Source organism: Talpa occidentalis, unplaced genomic scaffold (assembly GCF_014898055.3).
Source record: "Talpa occidentalis isolate TD23 unplaced genomic scaffold, MPIMG_talOcc4v2.1 talOcc4.7, whole genome shotgun sequence".
NCBI lineage: Eukaryota > Metazoa > Chordata > Mammalia > Eulipotyphla > Talpidae > Talpa > Talpa occidentalis.
In genome coordinates this window covers 105,603,247-105,619,246 of record NW_023605083.1, presented here as the reverse complement: position 1 = coordinate 105,619,246, position 16,000 = coordinate 105,603,247, and the positions used below count along the sequence as shown (strand labels likewise).

The window sequence follows — 16,000 nt, the reverse complement described above, 5'->3', positions numbered from 1 at the left end:
GTCTGGCAGTGTCAGCCCCCAGCTCCCCACAGGCATTCCTGGACTTCAGCAGCCACTTACTTCTCTGTGCAGTGGGGCAAGATCCTGGACTATTGGGGATGCAAGGGCCGAGTTCCTCCCTCCCCCTGAGAAGGCAGAGGAGCAGCTCTCCACAGGCCCTTTTCCCTCTGTCTTGAACCCCAGGGAAGGGGAAAGGGGTAGACCATCACCACCTTCACCAGGGGGCCACCTTGCCATTTTGGTTAGAGGCTTTATTGCATGATGCAAGGGGAAGGGACTGGTGTCTTGGAGGGGTGAGGGAACCTGGAGGTCATTTCCTCTAGGCGATGCCTCTGCCCATCCTGCCAGAAGGACCTAAAATACCCAAGAGATGCAGGTGAGGCAGCGCCTGGGCCTCGAGTCAGTTGGCAGCCTGCACCGGGTGCTGCCCGGCCGGGGCCCTTATGAGGCGCTCAGGAAGGAAGGGTGCTCCAGGTGCTGCTGGGCTCTGCATCGGGTGGGCGCCTGATAACAGGCGGGAGCCCCGCATCTGGGCCTGCAGACCTGAGAGGGCGCTCGGGAGGATGTGCTGGAGAGGGCTCCGCGCGCCGGGGAGAGGAGGTTGCGGGGCGTTTGGGATCAGGCGAGGATGGAGGACCCAACGGCAGGCAGTGGGACCATAAGGGACCCCCGCCGGCCCCCGCCCCTCCCGAAGCCCTCATCTCACCCAGATCAGGGTGCTCCAGCACGCAGTGCGCCACGTAGGCCGGGTGGCTGTGCAGGTTCCTGCACTTCTTGCAAAAAAGGATCTCGCAGCGCGCGCAGCCCCCGCCGCGCGGCGGCCGCCGCCGGGTCTCCAACACGCAGGACTCCTCCGGGGGGCTGCGCTTCCTGCGGGCGGGGGACCGGCCGCTCAGTGCCCCGCGCCGTCGCCTCCTAGCTGGGGCCCCGGTGCGTCTGCGTCCCGCCGAGGGGCGCCCTCTCACCTGTCGGCGGGAGCGCCCAGGCCGCCGAGCAGCGAGAAGGGGCTGAGCCAGGCCCAGAAGCCGCTGTCCGCGCGCCGCAGCAGCGCCACCTGCTGCGAGCTGCTCTCCTGGCGCAGCGGGCAGTAGGACCCCGAGCCCCGCTCGCCGCCCTCGGCCTCCCGGCCCTGCGCCCCGGCCTCGCTCGCGCCCTCCTGCGGCCGCCTCTCCGCGTCTTCCGACCCTTCCTCCGCGGCCCCCGCCTGCGCCCCTGCGGCCCCGGGCTCCTCCAGGTCCTTCCTCCACAGGGGGGTCTTCACTCCTGCGGGCGGCCGGCCGAGGGGTCAGTGCAGGCCCCTGGTCCTCAGGGAACCTGGGACCCTGATTGTTGCCCAAGTCAGGCGGGGACCCTGAGGATGGTGCAGGGAGGCACCAGCCCCAAGGCCTCCCAGAGGGCTACAGAGGGTGCAGGATTTCCCGGGCAGGGAGTTTCTGTACCTCCTAGCTGAGGAGCGCGGCAAGTCTCATAGCTGGACAAATGGCATTTCCCCACATGGAAAATGGGGGAAGTGAGGTCTACCTCAAGGGTTCTTGTAGGCCCCTCCGAGGTGGCATCTGTGTAAAGTGCCCAGCCCAGGCCTTGGCCGGTGGAAGTCACCAGCAGGAGGTAGCAAGGAGGGCTGTGAAGCCCCTTCTTCCTCAATGGACTGAGTGCCTACTCTCCACCTGCTGTCAAGCATGAGTTGCATTGATTGGAATGCTCTTTGGTGGTTTGTATTTTCTTTTCTGGATGGGATTTCCTTCTTCAGAATGGGACTTGCCTTAAGAAAGCCCAGCATCACCTGTGGTGAGGGGATCAGGCAGGTGGGCACAGCACCTCTGCATGATTAGAAAAAGGTGTCTTTGATGAGCAGAACAATCAGAAAAAATGCCGGTCATGGGGAGACAAAATAGAACAAGGACTTCCACCTTCTTAGGCGCAAACCAGTTAGGGGAAAAGCCTGCCCTAGGGGTGAACCCATCAGGAAAAGTTTTCCACCTTCAGGCTTGGCCCCAACTGCCAGCTGGATGTGTCACCATTGTCCCCTCTTGCTGGTGCCTTTGTTCAGGACACAAATTCCAAAGCCCCAAGCAGTCCCCACCCACCCCATCCCCACCCAGAAGGCAGGAAGTTCCTGGGCTGGTGTGAGAATAACTGGGTCTCAAATGGGTGATGTCCCCCTCCCCCCAGCAAACACCCAGCACCACCATGTGCCCTGCCATGTGCTGGATCTAGGGGGCCTAGGCTTGTGCAAAAAAGGGAGAAGAGGCCAGGTAGTACTTAAATCCTGGGATTCGCCTTGGAAAAGTTAAGAAAAATGTCTATTGATCCTGTTCCATAATGTATGAAGAGGTTAGGGGCAAAAGGGAATGATAATATAATTGGTATTCTAGCCCACATGTATTAGACACCAGCTGCATACAATCACCTTGATCTTCATGACCCTCTCAGCTAGATGATAAAATAGGAAATAGAGGGGCCTCTGAATTTCATCCAGGACTTTTGAAGACCTTCAAGGAGTAATTTTTCAAAGATTCTGCCAGATCTCGGTGTTAGTAAAGGTGGAGGTCAGGGTCCATTTCACTTTTATTTAAGAAAGCACATTAAGGCTGTTTCTGAGTATGAAAGGTCAGACAAGACCTAATATGCAGTCAGAAAAGGATGCTGGGAACTTTGAGGCAGAAGGGGGAATAGGAAATGAGGCTGGTAAGGAAGTTTGGGACTTTGGGTGCCAGGCTGTAGAGTCTGGACTTTGTCCCTCAGCCGGAAGGAGCTGTGTTTTAGGACAGGGGCTCTGGGCTAGGACAGGACAGAGAGAGACCTGCTTAGGAGTCACTACAGTGGTCCAGGCTAGTTAAAACAAAGATCTGAGCAGCAGGTGAAGATGAGGGAGCAGATATGAAGAATATTCAGGAAAGAGAGAGGAGAGGGCTTGCACATAGATGGGTAATTGAGAAAAGACGATTTTGCTCTGGGTTAGCCATGGTGGTGGGTGGGATTCTTCATTGTCCTCCAGCCCCACCTTGCCTCCAGCCCCACTCACCATGCTTATCCATTCCTCCCTGGCCTCTGCTGCCCTCTTCCCTTGATCAGAGACTGGGATGACAGGGGGTTCCCAGAATCCATGGAATTTACTCTGCTTTCTAGGGCCTCTGTTGGATCACAAAGGGTGGGGTTAGAACCTCACTGCCCATCGAATTCTATCTGGAATCGCTCCCTCCTCGAGTCTCCAAAAGCACTCAAAAACAGGTGCTCCCTACCTCCCCTCTTGGGAAGGCATCAGAGAGGAGGAAGGGTGGCTTTGGCCCCCAGTAGACTGAATTCTCAGTTCCACCACATGAATCTAAAAGCTATCTAACCTTCCCCATGTTCTCTCTCCCAGCTCTAAAGGCTGTCTCTTCTGTGATCAGAGATGGCAGCATGGTGCCAGACTTTGCCCGGCCCACAGAAAGCCCTCAAAGCATTGTGCTTACTTGTGTCATTATTTCCTCTCCTCCCCTTTCTTTCACACCCCTATGCTCCGTCCTCAGTCCTGCTCCTCACTCCACCCGGCTCACTGCCTTAGCAACAAGGAGCAGAGGAAATGGCCTCAGGCCCAGTGGGAAGTGGGGGGGGGTGTTCAGGGAAGCCAGGTGCAGCTCCTGAATGGGGTGAGAGAGAACGTGCATGAGCAAACACACACACACACACACACACACACACACACAAGCTCTGGGGTAGGAAATTAAATCATGGAAACTTTGGGAAAATCCTTTTCCTGACCTACAGTTGGCAGAGACAGGAGTGTACAGAGGGGCCGAGGACGGAGACCCAACTCTGGAGTGCCTCAGTCTGATGGGATACAGTTGCTGGATCAGGGAGATTCCAGTCTGATAGAGTAAAATGACACAGCCCAAGTCTGATGTGGAGGGGAGAGGGTGGTCTCTCCCTTCAGATATCTCCCTGTTTAGTGGAGGCAGGGTGGTGGGATATAGAATAAAGGCAGCAAACCAAGACTTAGGGGTCTCCTAGTCATGCTGGGGGAACACTGTCAAGAACTGGGACAGGTCTGAGATTTTACCCTGCTTGCAAGCTAGCAATGGGATGGCAAAGACTGGCCTAGGGGATTCTAAGTGGTACCTTTGATCAAATAGGACTCATGGAGTAAAGCTCTAAAATGATTGCTTTTTGCCTCCTCTAGTCCCTTCATGCTTGCTGAAGGGGAGGAAATCTTCCTTCCCTTGTGCCTGGAGGATAATGCAGATAGGCCCTAGCCTTATTCAAAGAACCTGTGGTCTGTGGACACTGAAAGTTGATAAAATGCTACATGTCCTTTCCTGCCTCCCCTCTGCCCTTCCTGGCTGGGGCCTGCCCTGACCAGATCGTGCAATGGAATGAGGTGGGAGGCAGAAGATATGATACTTCCTCCCTCTGTCTCTCTCTCTCCCCCTCAGCTAGCCAACCACCACTTTCTGTTCTCCTGGCCCCAATTCAGGCAGGATCCACTGTGCCCATGATTGTATCTCCCTTGCTTCTCACTTGTGGTTGTGACGAGCGTTAGCCCCTGTTGCTGCTCTAACAAATTACTACAACCCGAGTCTTAAAACAGCACATTATTCTTTCACAGTTCTAAAGGTCAGAAGTTGGAAATGAGCCTCACAGGACTAAAACCAAGTGTTAGCAGGTTTTTTCTGTAGGTTCCCAAGGAGAATATGCTCTTTGCTTCTTCCAGCTTCCAGAAGCTGCTGGAATTCCTGGGTAGTGGCCCCATCACTCTGGCCTCTGCTTCAACTGACAAATCTCCTACTTCAAACCACACCCACCTCACTCTGTGATGGCAGCTCTCCCCTCTCAAGATCCTTCCTCCCATCTGCCAACTCCCTTTTGCCATATAAAGTAACAGTCACAGGTTGTGTAGATTAGGAAGCAGCTATTTTGGGGGGCCATTATTCAACCTACCACAGGACACACAGCACAGTTGCAATTTTCTCAAGATAAATCTTTACTAATTCTCTCCTGATCTGCAACAATCCAAGTCTCTGTGCTCTAGGGGGAGAAAAGTCAGAGCTGAGTGAGCTGATTTTGAATAATACCTCGATAAATTCTACATGTGGCTTTATTCCTTTTCTGGTTTGCTTCATCTATTGGATCTTGGTGCCCTTGATTAAAATTTCAATTTTAACTCTGCCATAACAGACTGAGACCTTTCAAGGTTCATTCTGGGTTGGGGACCACTTCCCTAATTTCTTTTTTTTTTTTAATAGATTTTATTTATTATTTTTTTAATTAGAAGAACTGGGATGTAGGCCAGAGGTGGGAGGGGTGTAAGAGGTTTCACCAGAGGGACTGGGGAGCAGAACAGGCAGATCCACTGAAATATACTGCTTAGGAGAAGTCTGCTGTGCCATGTGGGCCAGTTCCCTGGCCAGAATCAAACTCAGGCCTCCGCGTTGGGCCTTTGCTGTGGTAGTGCTGAGACTTAACCCCTAGGTTACCAGGGAGGCCCCACTGTCCCTAATTTCAAGGATGTTCTATCTAATAGCAGAACAGAACTGGATTCTATTAGCAAGAATTCAGAGGGAGGGGCCTCCCTGGTGGCACAAGGGGTTAAGTACAGTACTATGAAGCTGTCCATAGCCACTGCAGCATGAGTTCTATCCCAGGCCAGGGAGCTAACCCACATGGCGCAACAGACCTCTCCTGTCTTGCCCGCTGCTGTGTGTTTCAGTCAATCTGCCTGTTCTGCTCCCCACTCTGTCTCTGGTGAATCCTTTTACCCCTACCACCTCTAGATTATATGCATAAATAAATAAATTTATGTTAAAAAAAAAGAATTCAGAGGAAGAATTCCTATGTATGCGGGGTAGCCAGTCTCCAAGATAGTACCCGATGACACTGGTCTTCATGTTCTCATGTCATCTCCTCTCACCCTACCTGACCGGCAGCTGCCAACAAGAAAGAAGCCTGACCTAGGTAGCTGTGCGGGAAAACCTGGAGCTCTGTGTAAAGTAACGAATAGATAGATCATGACCTGCTGAGTGAGAGGCACCTGCCACCCACACCAGGAAGTAAAGACACAAGATTTATTACTTATAAATTCCAGCATGGGGTGGGGAAGAAATGTGAGGAGCAGTGAGGGCGGCCCTAGAAAGCAAAGTGCAAGCAGGACAGCAAGCACCTGTTTCTTATAAGGTGGTTGGGGCTGTGGCCACTAATTTTTTCAGGGCTTAACCATAGTGGTTATTTGAAATGGAACCTGGGGGGAAGATCAGGTGGAACCTGTGCTGGAGCCCTGAGCTCAGATTCGTGCCTAACTATCCAGATGGAGTGCGAGCAGGTTGTCATGTAAAATGTCTCACTAGCAACTCAGAATGGCAATTTTCTCATCACAGTAACTGACAGGATGTTGTGGAAATTTCAGAGTGTGGCTTTTGAGACTAGGTAATGAAAGACCCTGTGGCCTCTGGCTCTGGGGAAAGCCGGTTGCCGTGTCAGGAGGGCACGCAGTCACCCTGGGAGAGGGCCGCTCAGTGAGAAATGGAGACCTCCTGGCAGCTTCAGTTTTTGTTTCTTCCTCATCCATAAAATGGTACAACATGGTCTTGATGCCTTTAGAATGCAAGAAAGAAAATTACCTTGGGAAGCTTTTTAAAAAATCCCCGCATGATCTGGGATCCCATGTTCCCTTGGCCTCCGGTCCTGCCTCTCTTTGCTGTTCCTTGACAGGTCAAGCGTGCTCCTGCCTGAAGCTTTTGCTGTGGGTGTTCCCTCTGATTGGGTACTCTTCCCCCGAACATCTGTAAGATTTGCTTCCTTGCATCTGTCAGGTCTCCACTCAAACATCAGATGATCAGCGAGGCCTTCCCTGACCACCCTCTATAAAATTCCACACACAACCCTGTCTCCTTAGTTGTTTGTTTGTTTTTCCCTTGTATTTGCCACCATTTGACTTACTACAGGTTTGTTTGTATCTGTAAGTGCCTCTGTGATGTCAGGGACCTCATTTATAGCTAAGCCTTAGGCCTATCAGTGCTGGCACACAGTGGGGACTCAAGAAATATTTATTGAATGAACAATGGCTGTGGTCATGTGGGGTGAGGTACTATGATTGACAATTGTTCTAGGAGATGTGTGTGGTTGGAGTGGGATATGGAGCAGGTTCTCCAGAGAAAGTGGGGATCATGGTGCATAGTCAGGGCTGCTGCGATAATTGCAGTCCCCAACAAGTGCATGTTCTGATAGTCTGGTACCTTCCACACACATCATTCCTGTATTCCTCACAACACCTGGGAGAAGCAATTTATCCCCATTTTACAGTTGAGGAAACTTAAGCCACAGAGAGATGAGGCAGAATATGACGGGACAGGGCCTCCCCGGTGGCGCAGCGGTTGAGCACTGGGTTGCAAAGCTGCCCGCGGCCTCTGCGGCGCCGGTTCGATCCCCGGCTGCTCCCCAGCTGCTCCCCGGCCACCGGAGGAGGGTCCCACATGGCGCGCAGACCTCCCCTGCCGCCCGCTGCTCCCCTCAGCAGTGTACTTCGGTCCTTCTGCCTGCTCTGCTCCCCGCTCTGGCTCTGGTGAATTCTCTCACCCTCCCGCACTTCTGACTGTGCCCAGTGCTTGTATAAACAAACAAACAAACAAACAAATAAATAAATAAAACTTGCCTCTGTAAAAAAAAAAAAAAGAATATGACGGGACAGTGGGATTTAGCAAAGGGTCAAGGCTAAACTCGTCTTTGGACTCTATCACTGTTGATTTCATCCCCACCCTGCAGCACTCACTAAACACCGGGGGACTCACACAGCCTGGCCCCGCTTTTCTCCCCCACTCCCCAGAAGCCCCCACCTGAGAGAACTGCGTGAGAGAAGCCAGCCCCAGCCTCTCCTTCCTGTTCCCCTGGCTCCGGGCAGCTCTGCAGGGCGTGGAGTCCTTGTCTGCCAGGAAGGGTTAACAAGGAGTGTTTGTAGCAGTCGCTGTCTCCAAGGAGCAAGAAGAAAGCAAAGTGGAGAGGCCGACAGCCACGCCAGGATCCACAGGCTGGTGGGGGTGGAAGGCAGCTGGCTTGAATTTCCAGCCCTTGGGGGGCAGAGGAAGGTCCTCACCTCCATCTGTCCAGGGAGGTGTCAGACTGAGTGGACTGGGCATCTGGAGAGTGAGGTTGCCGTAGGGCCACCAAGTAGGGAAAGTTCTGGCCCGGACTGAGGAATGTGGGGGTTGGGGGCTGGGCCTGGTCCAGTAGAAGCAGCTGAAGCTGGCAGCAAGTAGCAGAACCAGAAGTCCTGGGCTCTCCAAGGGTAGACGTGGTGGGGAGACCCCTGAATCAGAGAGAAGCAGCCAAGACCCAGCAAGTGGCAGGAGTGCCCACCGACTCCCCTGCTGAGGGCTGAGCCATGTCCCAGCCCGGGGGCCCTGGGAGGAGGAGGCCTAGGTCCCTAGGGCCCCTGGTGCGCAGCATCCGGCCCTTTAAGTCCAGTGAGCAGTACCTGGAAGCCATGAAGGAGGACCTGGCTGAGTGGCTTCGGGATCTGTACGGACTGGACATCGACGCGGCCAACTTTCTGCAGGTGCTGGAGACGGGCCTGGTGCTGTGCCAGCATGCCAATGCCATCACTGAGGCTGCCCTGGCCTTCCTGGCTGAGGCACCTATCCAAGCCCAAAGGATTCTCATGCCCCGGACTGGGGTTCCCTGCAATGGGGCCGCCCAGCCAGGCACCTTCCAGGCCCGGGACAATGTCTCCAACTTCATTCAGTGGTGTCGCAAGGAGATGGGCATCCAAGGTAACCGTCCCTGACCTCCCTCCTTAGATCCTGACCTTGCCCAGGACCCAGTTCCTCCCTGAGGCCCAGGCTACTTCTGGGGTGAGACGCCTAGATATTTCCAGATCTGCTATGGGCCCACTCATCCCACTTCATGCCTAATTCCCCATCTCGTAGTAAGTAAATCCTCACTGTCTTGACTGAATGATTCATTCAGTCACTTGACAAACATCTACTGAATATCTGTCTCCTTTGAGTTAAGGACCATGCTGGGCACCGGGGACTGAGACCTGATATCCGAGTTCCTGGTCTAGGAGGAGAGACAGATGAGGAGATAAATAAAATACAGTCCCAGGCGCAAAAATCTCTAAGTGGAGATGTATGTACTGGGAAGCCAGAGGAGGAAACTGCTTCTTGACGGGGCGGAAGTGGGGGTTCAAGGAAGGCTGCACAGGGGAAGGAGATCTGAGCTGAGTTCTAGGGACAAAAGAGAAGTTTGCAGGAAGGGAATGCTGGGTAGAATGACAGCTGGGGCAAAGGCCCAGAGCAGGCACTGTGTTTGGATGACAGAGAAGTTGGGGTAGTGAGGACCTCAGGTCTGGTGGGGACAGGACAGAGGAGGCAAGTGGACATTAAGGAGGGGCCAGTCTTGCTGGGACTTGTGAGACTGGGGGAAGCACACATGTCAGGATCCCTCATCTCCTTGGCTTTGCACCCCAGAGGGATGAGGTGGGTGTTGTACCATCTCCCGGCCAAAGGCTATGGGACTGAGGCACAGAGAGGGGTCAGGCCTGGGCTACTGGCAGGTGCAGGGCAGTGGGGAGCAGGATTAGAGGGTTGCTAAAAGGATGGGTTTTATCAGGTACTAATCAGGGGTCAGACTTTGTAAATTCTTAGCAACTATCCTCACAACAACGCCACAAAATTGACTCTATCCCCATTTTGCAGAAGAGGAGACTGAAGCTACAGGACTGGCCCAAGGTCACTCAGCGGGTGGCTAGGAGGCTTGGGTTCCAACACTGGCAGTGGGGCTCAAGAGTTGACTCAGTTCTGCTGGTTACCTGTTGAGTGTGACATGCCTGGAGGATGTTAGGGCTGAGATGCCAGGCAGAAGCAGAACAGGTTCTTGCTTCTAGACCCATCTGGCAAACTGAGTGGGGAGAAGGGGAAGGTGGAGTTAACCCTTCTCTCCCCATGGCACACGGCCAGGTGCCAGGTTCCTTCTCTAAGCCATTTAGCCTCCCCCCAGGCCAGCGGCTCCTGTTAGATGAGTCGCCCTGTCTGCATTGGGCACCTAAGCAACTCTGCCCGACCCCACTTGGAGATTGGCTTGACGCCAAGATCCTGAGACCCAGGCCACCCCCATGTCTGCCACCGGGTGTCCAGGGCTGTCCCCTCGCCTCCCCCCCCCCCCCAGCTTTCCCACTGTTCCGGGGAGGTCAGCAGCCGCTGGGGCTGCCACCACTCCTCCGACCCCGCTTGCCAGAGGTGCTGATGTTTGAGACCGAGGACTTGGTGCTGCGCAAGAACGTGAAGAATGTGGTGCTGTGTTTGCTGGAGCTGGGCCGCCGGGCCTGGCGCTTCGGCGTCGCGGCGCCCACCCTGGTGCACCTGGAGGAGGAGATCGACGAGGAGCTGCGGCAGGAGCTGGCGCTGCCCCCGCCCGACCCCCCACCGCCCGCGCCCCCAGTGCGCCGGCCCTGCCACTTCCGCAACCTGGACCAGATGGTGAGGAGCTCGGCCCCTCGCCCCACCCCGCCTCCAGCCTGACCCCACCCCTGCCCACCCCTCCACCACCCTCCCCCCTCCCCCCAACCTGCGCTTCTGGGCCACCCCCTTCTGGAGCGCCAGTCAACACCTGAACCTCAGCACATCTCGGGCAGCCGAGGCTGAAACTTTTATGACTTTTTAATCACAAATCCAACACTACACTTCTCTCAATCTCCCCCTGCTGGGTGGTTTTTAAGAACAGACTCAGGCTCTGCCTCAGTTCAAGTTTTAGGTCTTCTGCTTCGTGGCTGTGTGACTTTGGGCTGGTGAGTTAACCCTTCTGTGCCTCAGGCCCCTCATCTGTCTACCTCCTACCTGTCTACCTCCTACCGTCGCTGTGTTAACTGAGCCGGCACAAAGCAAGTGCTCAGAACAGCGTCTGACACAGAGAAGGCACTTCATAGGCATCAGCTCTTACTGTGATTATATTTCTCCCACCCAGGATTCTCGCTCTGGGTGGTTTCTTAGCATCCCTGAGGCCTGTGATACAGTGGAGGTAGGACTCCAACAGAAACCTGTCAGGTTCCATAGACCACCTGCTTCACGACTAAATTCTACCCACTCTATCAGCCCAGGAGGGCAGGGGATGGTAGGCACTCAAGGGCCTGTTCTCATTGGGTCATAAAAGTCTTTTCTGCTTTCTTTCAGCACCCAGCCCTGACCTCAACAGAAGCTTAGTCAGCTCTGGGGGCAGGCAGGCCCCCATTTGGGCTTTGCCCAGCATGGGAGTAGGGAGCTGGGTGCCTGGGCAGAGGGGAGGGCTGAGCCCATCATTCATTACCCACTGCCCGCAGGTTCAGAGCCTCATGAGCCACTGCACATGCCCGGTTCAGTTCTCCATGGTCAAGGTCTCTGAGGGGAAGTACCGCGTGGGGGACTCCAACACCCTCATCTTCATCCGGGTGAGTCCCGGGACAGGGCTGGAGGGACCTCCGGATTGCTGAACAGTTTCCTTCTGTGGGACCCTGCCCAATGTTGAGAGCAAGGACAGGAAGTCACTACTCACCCCCGCTTATCAGGTCTTGGGGTTTTCTTTCTCTCCCTTGGAAAATTCTAAGGCAAGATTCCCTGCAAAGTTGGCAAGCCTGTATCTTCCTCCTGTTAGGGCCGCTGAACCACCATCCTCTATCTGCCTTCTCCTTAGCCTAATACAGAGAGTGTCCATTGGCAAAAATAGAGTGTGAAGGGTGTGCCTACTTTTCCATCACCTCCACTCCACCCACAGATTTGGACAGAGCAAAGGGCCCGAGAACCCCAAGTTAGTGTTCGGCACATGGCCCACCCACACAAACCCCATGGTCCACCTCTTGAAGGCCTGGCTGGCTCCATTCTGCAGAATGAGCACTAGCAAGGCCTGAAATGTCCCTCCCACTTCCCATACTTGGCTGCACCTCACAGGAAACAGTCAGCTGCTGTGGCCAGCAGCTCAGGGGCACAGCCAAGCCCTTTCTTGTGTACAGACCACACCTGGGGGCAGAGCCAGCTCCCTGGGCCCTCACCCAGACCCTGAGCCAAAAGCCTGCAAAGTAGCTATGGGCAAGGCATTGTGGCCCCACTTTTCAACTGAGGAAATGGAAGCCTGGGGAGACTACAGAGTGGAGTGTGGCTGGGATCCTCATGGATTCTTTGACACACACACTACAGAGCAAAGCCAGGGCCCCATTTCTGACACAAGCACATGCAGGTGCAAATCCTTTGGCAGTGAGGGGAGAGAAGAGCAGAGCGTGCTTTGGGGCCCGCCTGCACAGTACTGGTGAGATCCCTTGTCATGGGGCAACTTTCTGTTTGTCAGCTTGGCCTCCACCCTTGACAACACATGTTACCTGATGCCAGTAATGGAGGAGACTTAGGATGCAAAATAGGCAAACTCCCAATGACACGTGAGCGGGTGTGTACATGGATGGGAGTTTTGCTGGAAGCCTACATCCTGGTCCAGGAAGAGGGGACGCCCTCCACCCTGCCCTCAGTCTCACCCTTGCCCCTGCAGATCCTCCGGAACCACGTGATGGTGCGTGTGGGGGGCGGCTGGGACACTCTCGGCCATTATCTGGATAAACACGACCCCTGCCGGTGCACATCCCTCTGTGAGTCCCTGACCATTCCTTCCCTGGGCTGTGGGTCGGGAGGCTGGAAGCAGAGGTGCAAGACGTGAGCAGGGCTGAAGGAAGATACCATAGGAAGTACAGTTGTGTCCTCAGCCCTGAGAAAACGAGGCCGCCGTGGTGCTATACCAGTTAGCGCTACGAGATGGCGCCAAACACAAGAGAATCAGCATTATCTTGCGTATCTTGGCCGGTCCTAGGTCTGGCTCTGCAGCCTCCAGGGCTAGCACCCAGCATCGTCACTTGGAGGGGCCTTAAATCTTCCCATAATCTCCACCAGTACCTCGAGCCACCCCGATAGCATGTAACCAAAGTGAAATGTGTGGACCTGCGATACAAATGCAGCTTTAAACAAGTGCCTTCGCTGAGCGCTCTGACCAGGTTTCACCCCTAACTCACTTCCTATGAGGAAATCCTGGCTCTGCCACTGCAGGTCCCACTCTCTCTAACGTGGGATGTGTGGTGTGGAGCAGCTGGGGGAGGAGAGCTGGGGGCCTCATCAGCAGGAATTTAACCCTCCCCTCCTCTCCTCTCTGGGGGACTGTGTTGGCAGCACACAAGACGGGCAGCTTCCGGAAGCCTCCGGCCCCACCGGCACAGCATGAAGTGAGGGTGCAGGACGGGCCCTCGCAGCCCCAGCCTACGATGACCATCAGCCGCTCCCAGAGCCCGCTGCCCCCTGTGGACTGGAAGACATATACCTCCTCAGGCCGGAAGTTGAGGCCCCCCACGCCGTCCTCCCTCAGACCCTGCAGTGACTGGGGAGCAGGGGCAGGGGGCCTCCAAGAGACAGCACCATTCCTGAGGTACCGGGGAGGGTCAGGGCAGGGCCTCCCTCTCTTGGAGTCCACATTCTCAGAGGCCTCCCCACCCTAAGATGAAGGGAGTAGGTCTCCCGTCAACACCCCCACTCCATGAACCTCTTTTGGTTCAGAGCCCAAAAAGCACCCCTCCTTTTGCGGCCATCTGGCTGCTTCACATGCCCTCCATTTCACAGATAAGGAGGCTGAGGCCCATAACGGGACCAGATGTGTCCGAGGTCCTCCTGCCATGTCATGGTAGAGCACAAACTGAGACCCCACCCGCACCCAGACTGGTGACCTGTGCATGTGGGATCTCAAGTAAGCCAGGGTCTGGACCTGCTTCCTTCCACCTGCTGAGCAGGGCACAGGGAGAATAAAATTAAGGAGTATCTGCCACAGGAAGACTCTTGGGCATGCACAGAGGGAGAGGAAACATGTGTTTCATTCAACGTGAAGCCTGACCCCCTTGGTGTTCCGGCTGGGGAAAGGCCGTCCCTTCTCAGAGCCGGGCACTGGACTAGATGACACGGCCAGCCTTACGCTTTTCCCTTTCAGGCATCAGGAGAAATCTTTCATCCCGCCTCGGAGGCAGCTGCCAGCGGGGGATAGCCCATCTGGCCCTCAGTCCTCTCCCACCCAGAGGGTCCAAGACCCATGGTGTACTTCTTCAAGGAAGAGAGAGGACAGACACACTCCTGACCTTGCCCAGGGCAGGACTCCCACATCTTGGGTTCAAGAGAAGACAGAAGGTTGGAGAAGCCACGCCAGGACCCCCACCCCTCAGAGACTCAGAACTCCTGAAACTATTGCCAAAGGGACACCAGCAAGAGGACCGTCTCCCCTGCCTCGTCCCTGCAGCCCAATCAAGCCCATGAACCTCAGGCCACCCACCTGGGGTGAGGCCCGGAGTGCCTCGGCCCAGCTCAGTGAGCCAGCGTCTGTCCGCTCTCCATCCCCCGTTAAAGGACCCACCAAGATTCCTGTCCGGCTGCTGCCATCCCGCCCCCCAACTCCAGGAAGAAACTTTCTGGGGACTGCAAATGGAGGTTCTAAGACAGAATCAGGGAATGGTCCCATCCCATTAAAGGCCATCTCTGGGGACTTGTCTGGGTTCAGACATGGGGTCTGCCTTGTGAAAGGGAAGCAAGGGGACCAGAAGCCAGACATCTGGGTGACAGGAGAGTCTGGAGAGCGCCAGGGTCTGGGCGCACAGGAGCAGGAGGGGAAATCCCCTCCCCTGTCCCTGGGCAGGACCAAGGAGCAAGCCATCTACCACAGCCTTGAGGAGGAGCTTTTGGCCAACATGAAGCTGCTGGAGGTGGGGGGTACCCGTCCCCAGAGCACAGGGACTGGGGTCATCCCTCGAAGCGGAGTTTATGTGCCCAGCCTGGGTGGGCGGTGGCCTGAGCCTGGGGGTCCTTATGACAAAGTTATCCAAGAACTGGCTCGGGGTCCCCCGCCCCTCCTTAAAGTGGATCTAGGGGCCTGGAAGGCAGTTCCTGTGGGCTCCCCCAAGCTGGCTGTTACTACAGGCCCGGGCAGCCCAAAAGGGAAACCGGGAACCAGAGAAAGTGAAACAAGCAGAAAGGCGTGCCTGGGTGCCAAGGGCATCTGCAAGAGGACACCACCTCCTGGACGGCAGGGCTGCTCCGCCCTTCCTGTGTCTGCTAACCCAGAGAGCCCCACACCTTCACCCTCAGAGCCCAGTTCCAACAAAGCCAAGGCATGTCCAAGCAAGGGCAAGAGAACACTCCGGAAGCCACAAAGAGTTCCCTCCATCTACAAGTTGAAGTTGAGACCCAGGATTCGGCCCAGGAGAGACCACAGGCCTGAGAAGCGGCCTTCACGGATCCCCAAGCCGCTGGCCTACCTCCACCTGGGTTCAGCCAAGGTGCCCCCCAGGGGCAGACTAGTGAGAGCAGCGCTGGGCAACAAGGGAGGGGAGGCAGCTGTGGTGGGTGGAGCCTCAGCAGGGCAGGAGGAAGGAAAGGAGAGGAAAGAGCCAGTCACCTCACTGGAGAGCACTCCTTGGCCTTCGGAGGGCCTGGGGCCTCAGCAGCTTGATCAAGCCCCACTCCCACCTGAGGAGGAGTCCTGGGTCTGAGGGGCTCTTCACCCCCAAGTCTGTGACTGTGGGGGGAGGGAGAAAAATGCCTATGTAGCCATTGGACTCCCAGCTGCAGGGACAGAAGGGATGACCCCTCCCTCAATGCAGAGCCTTGGTCAGGAGGGGATCAGAAGACAGACATGGACTCAGTCTGCTCAGCTGAGCAAAGCAGCAACCCATTGCTCCACCTCTAACTCCAGGAGCCGTGGAACCACCCCCTATCTTGTTGTCCTCCTCCAGAACAGCTCCCCAAACCCTTGGCCTCTAACCATGTCCACAACTCCTAGAAGTTATTAAACATATGTGGGTCTGTCTCAAACCTCCATCTTCTTGAGCCCCTCACTCTAGGACGGTGCTGGTGCAGGGAGGCGTAACTTCAAACATTTTCCCACGGCAAGAAAAGGGAGTGGGGCCTGGGAGCCAGAGAGGCTTCCTCTCTTGAAGCTCAGCAACCTGGCCAGGCAGGCCGCCTCTCTGAGAAGCGGCGCGTGCATCAGC

The 16,000-nt window shown here is 55.6% G+C and overlaps 2 protein-coding genes across 3 annotated transcripts; one reads left to right on the top strand and one right to left on the bottom strand.

The window, feature by feature from the left end:
• Positions 1-191: 191 nt before the first annotated feature.
• Positions 192-3,512, bottom strand: CUNH17orf50 (chromosome unknown C17orf50 homolog). Of its 2 annotated transcripts, none has more exons than XM_037493520.2 (5): positions 3,456-3,512; positions 3,026-3,134; positions 966-1,263; positions 707-870; positions 192-354 (listed from the first exon to the last, which is right to left on the bottom strand). In XM_037493520.2, the coding sequence occupies exons 2-5, from the start codon at positions 3,036-3,038 to the stop codon at positions 320-322; spliced, it is 510 nt and encodes a 169-aa protein (XP_037349417.1). In that variant the 5' UTR covers positions 3,039-3,134; positions 3,456-3,512; the 3' UTR covers positions 192-319. The 2 variants fall into 2 exon arrangements, with proteins under 2 accessions (XP_037349417.1, XP_054545151.1); XM_054689176.1 differs by having other exon boundaries at positions 313-543.
• A 4,841-nt stretch (positions 3,513-8,353) lies between these two features.
• GAS2L2 (growth arrest specific 2 like 2) lies at positions 8,354-15,510 on the top strand. Its single transcript, XM_037494342.1, has 6 exons — positions 8,354-8,741; positions 10,207-10,448; positions 11,285-11,392; positions 12,478-12,574; positions 13,146-13,398; positions 13,951-15,510. The coding sequence occupies exons 1-6, from the start codon at positions 8,354-8,356 to the stop codon at positions 15,497-15,499; spliced, it is 2,637 nt and encodes an 878-aa protein (XP_037350239.1). The 3' UTR covers positions 15,500-15,510.
• The last annotated feature ends 490 nt before the right edge of the window (positions 15,511-16,000 follow it).

Excerpts from the sequence above, each read along its gene's own strand:
- CUNH17orf50 (XM_054689176.1), bottom strand. Across the intron at positions 871-965 it reads CTGGGCGCTCCCGCCGACAG|GAAGCGCAGCCCCCCGGAGG; the intron begins GTGAGAGGGCGC and ends CCCCGCCCGCAG. Across the intron at positions 544-706 it reads GCTGGAGCACCCTGATCTGG|GTCTGCAGGCCCAGATGCGG; the intron begins GTGAGATGAGGG and ends GCGCCCTCTCAG.
- GAS2L2 (XM_037494342.1), top strand. The coding sequence starts at position 8,354 with ATGTCCCAGCCCGGGGGCCCTGGGAGGAGGAGGCCTAGGTCCCTAGGG. Across the intron at positions 10,449-11,284 it reads TCCGCAACCTGGACCAGATG|GTTCAGAGCCTCATGAGCCA; the intron begins GTGAGGAGCTCG and ends CACTGCCCGCAG. Across the intron at positions 12,575-13,145 it reads CTGCCGGTGCACATCCCTCT|CACACAAGACGGGCAGCTTC; the intron begins GTGAGTCCCTGA and ends CTGTGTTGGCAG.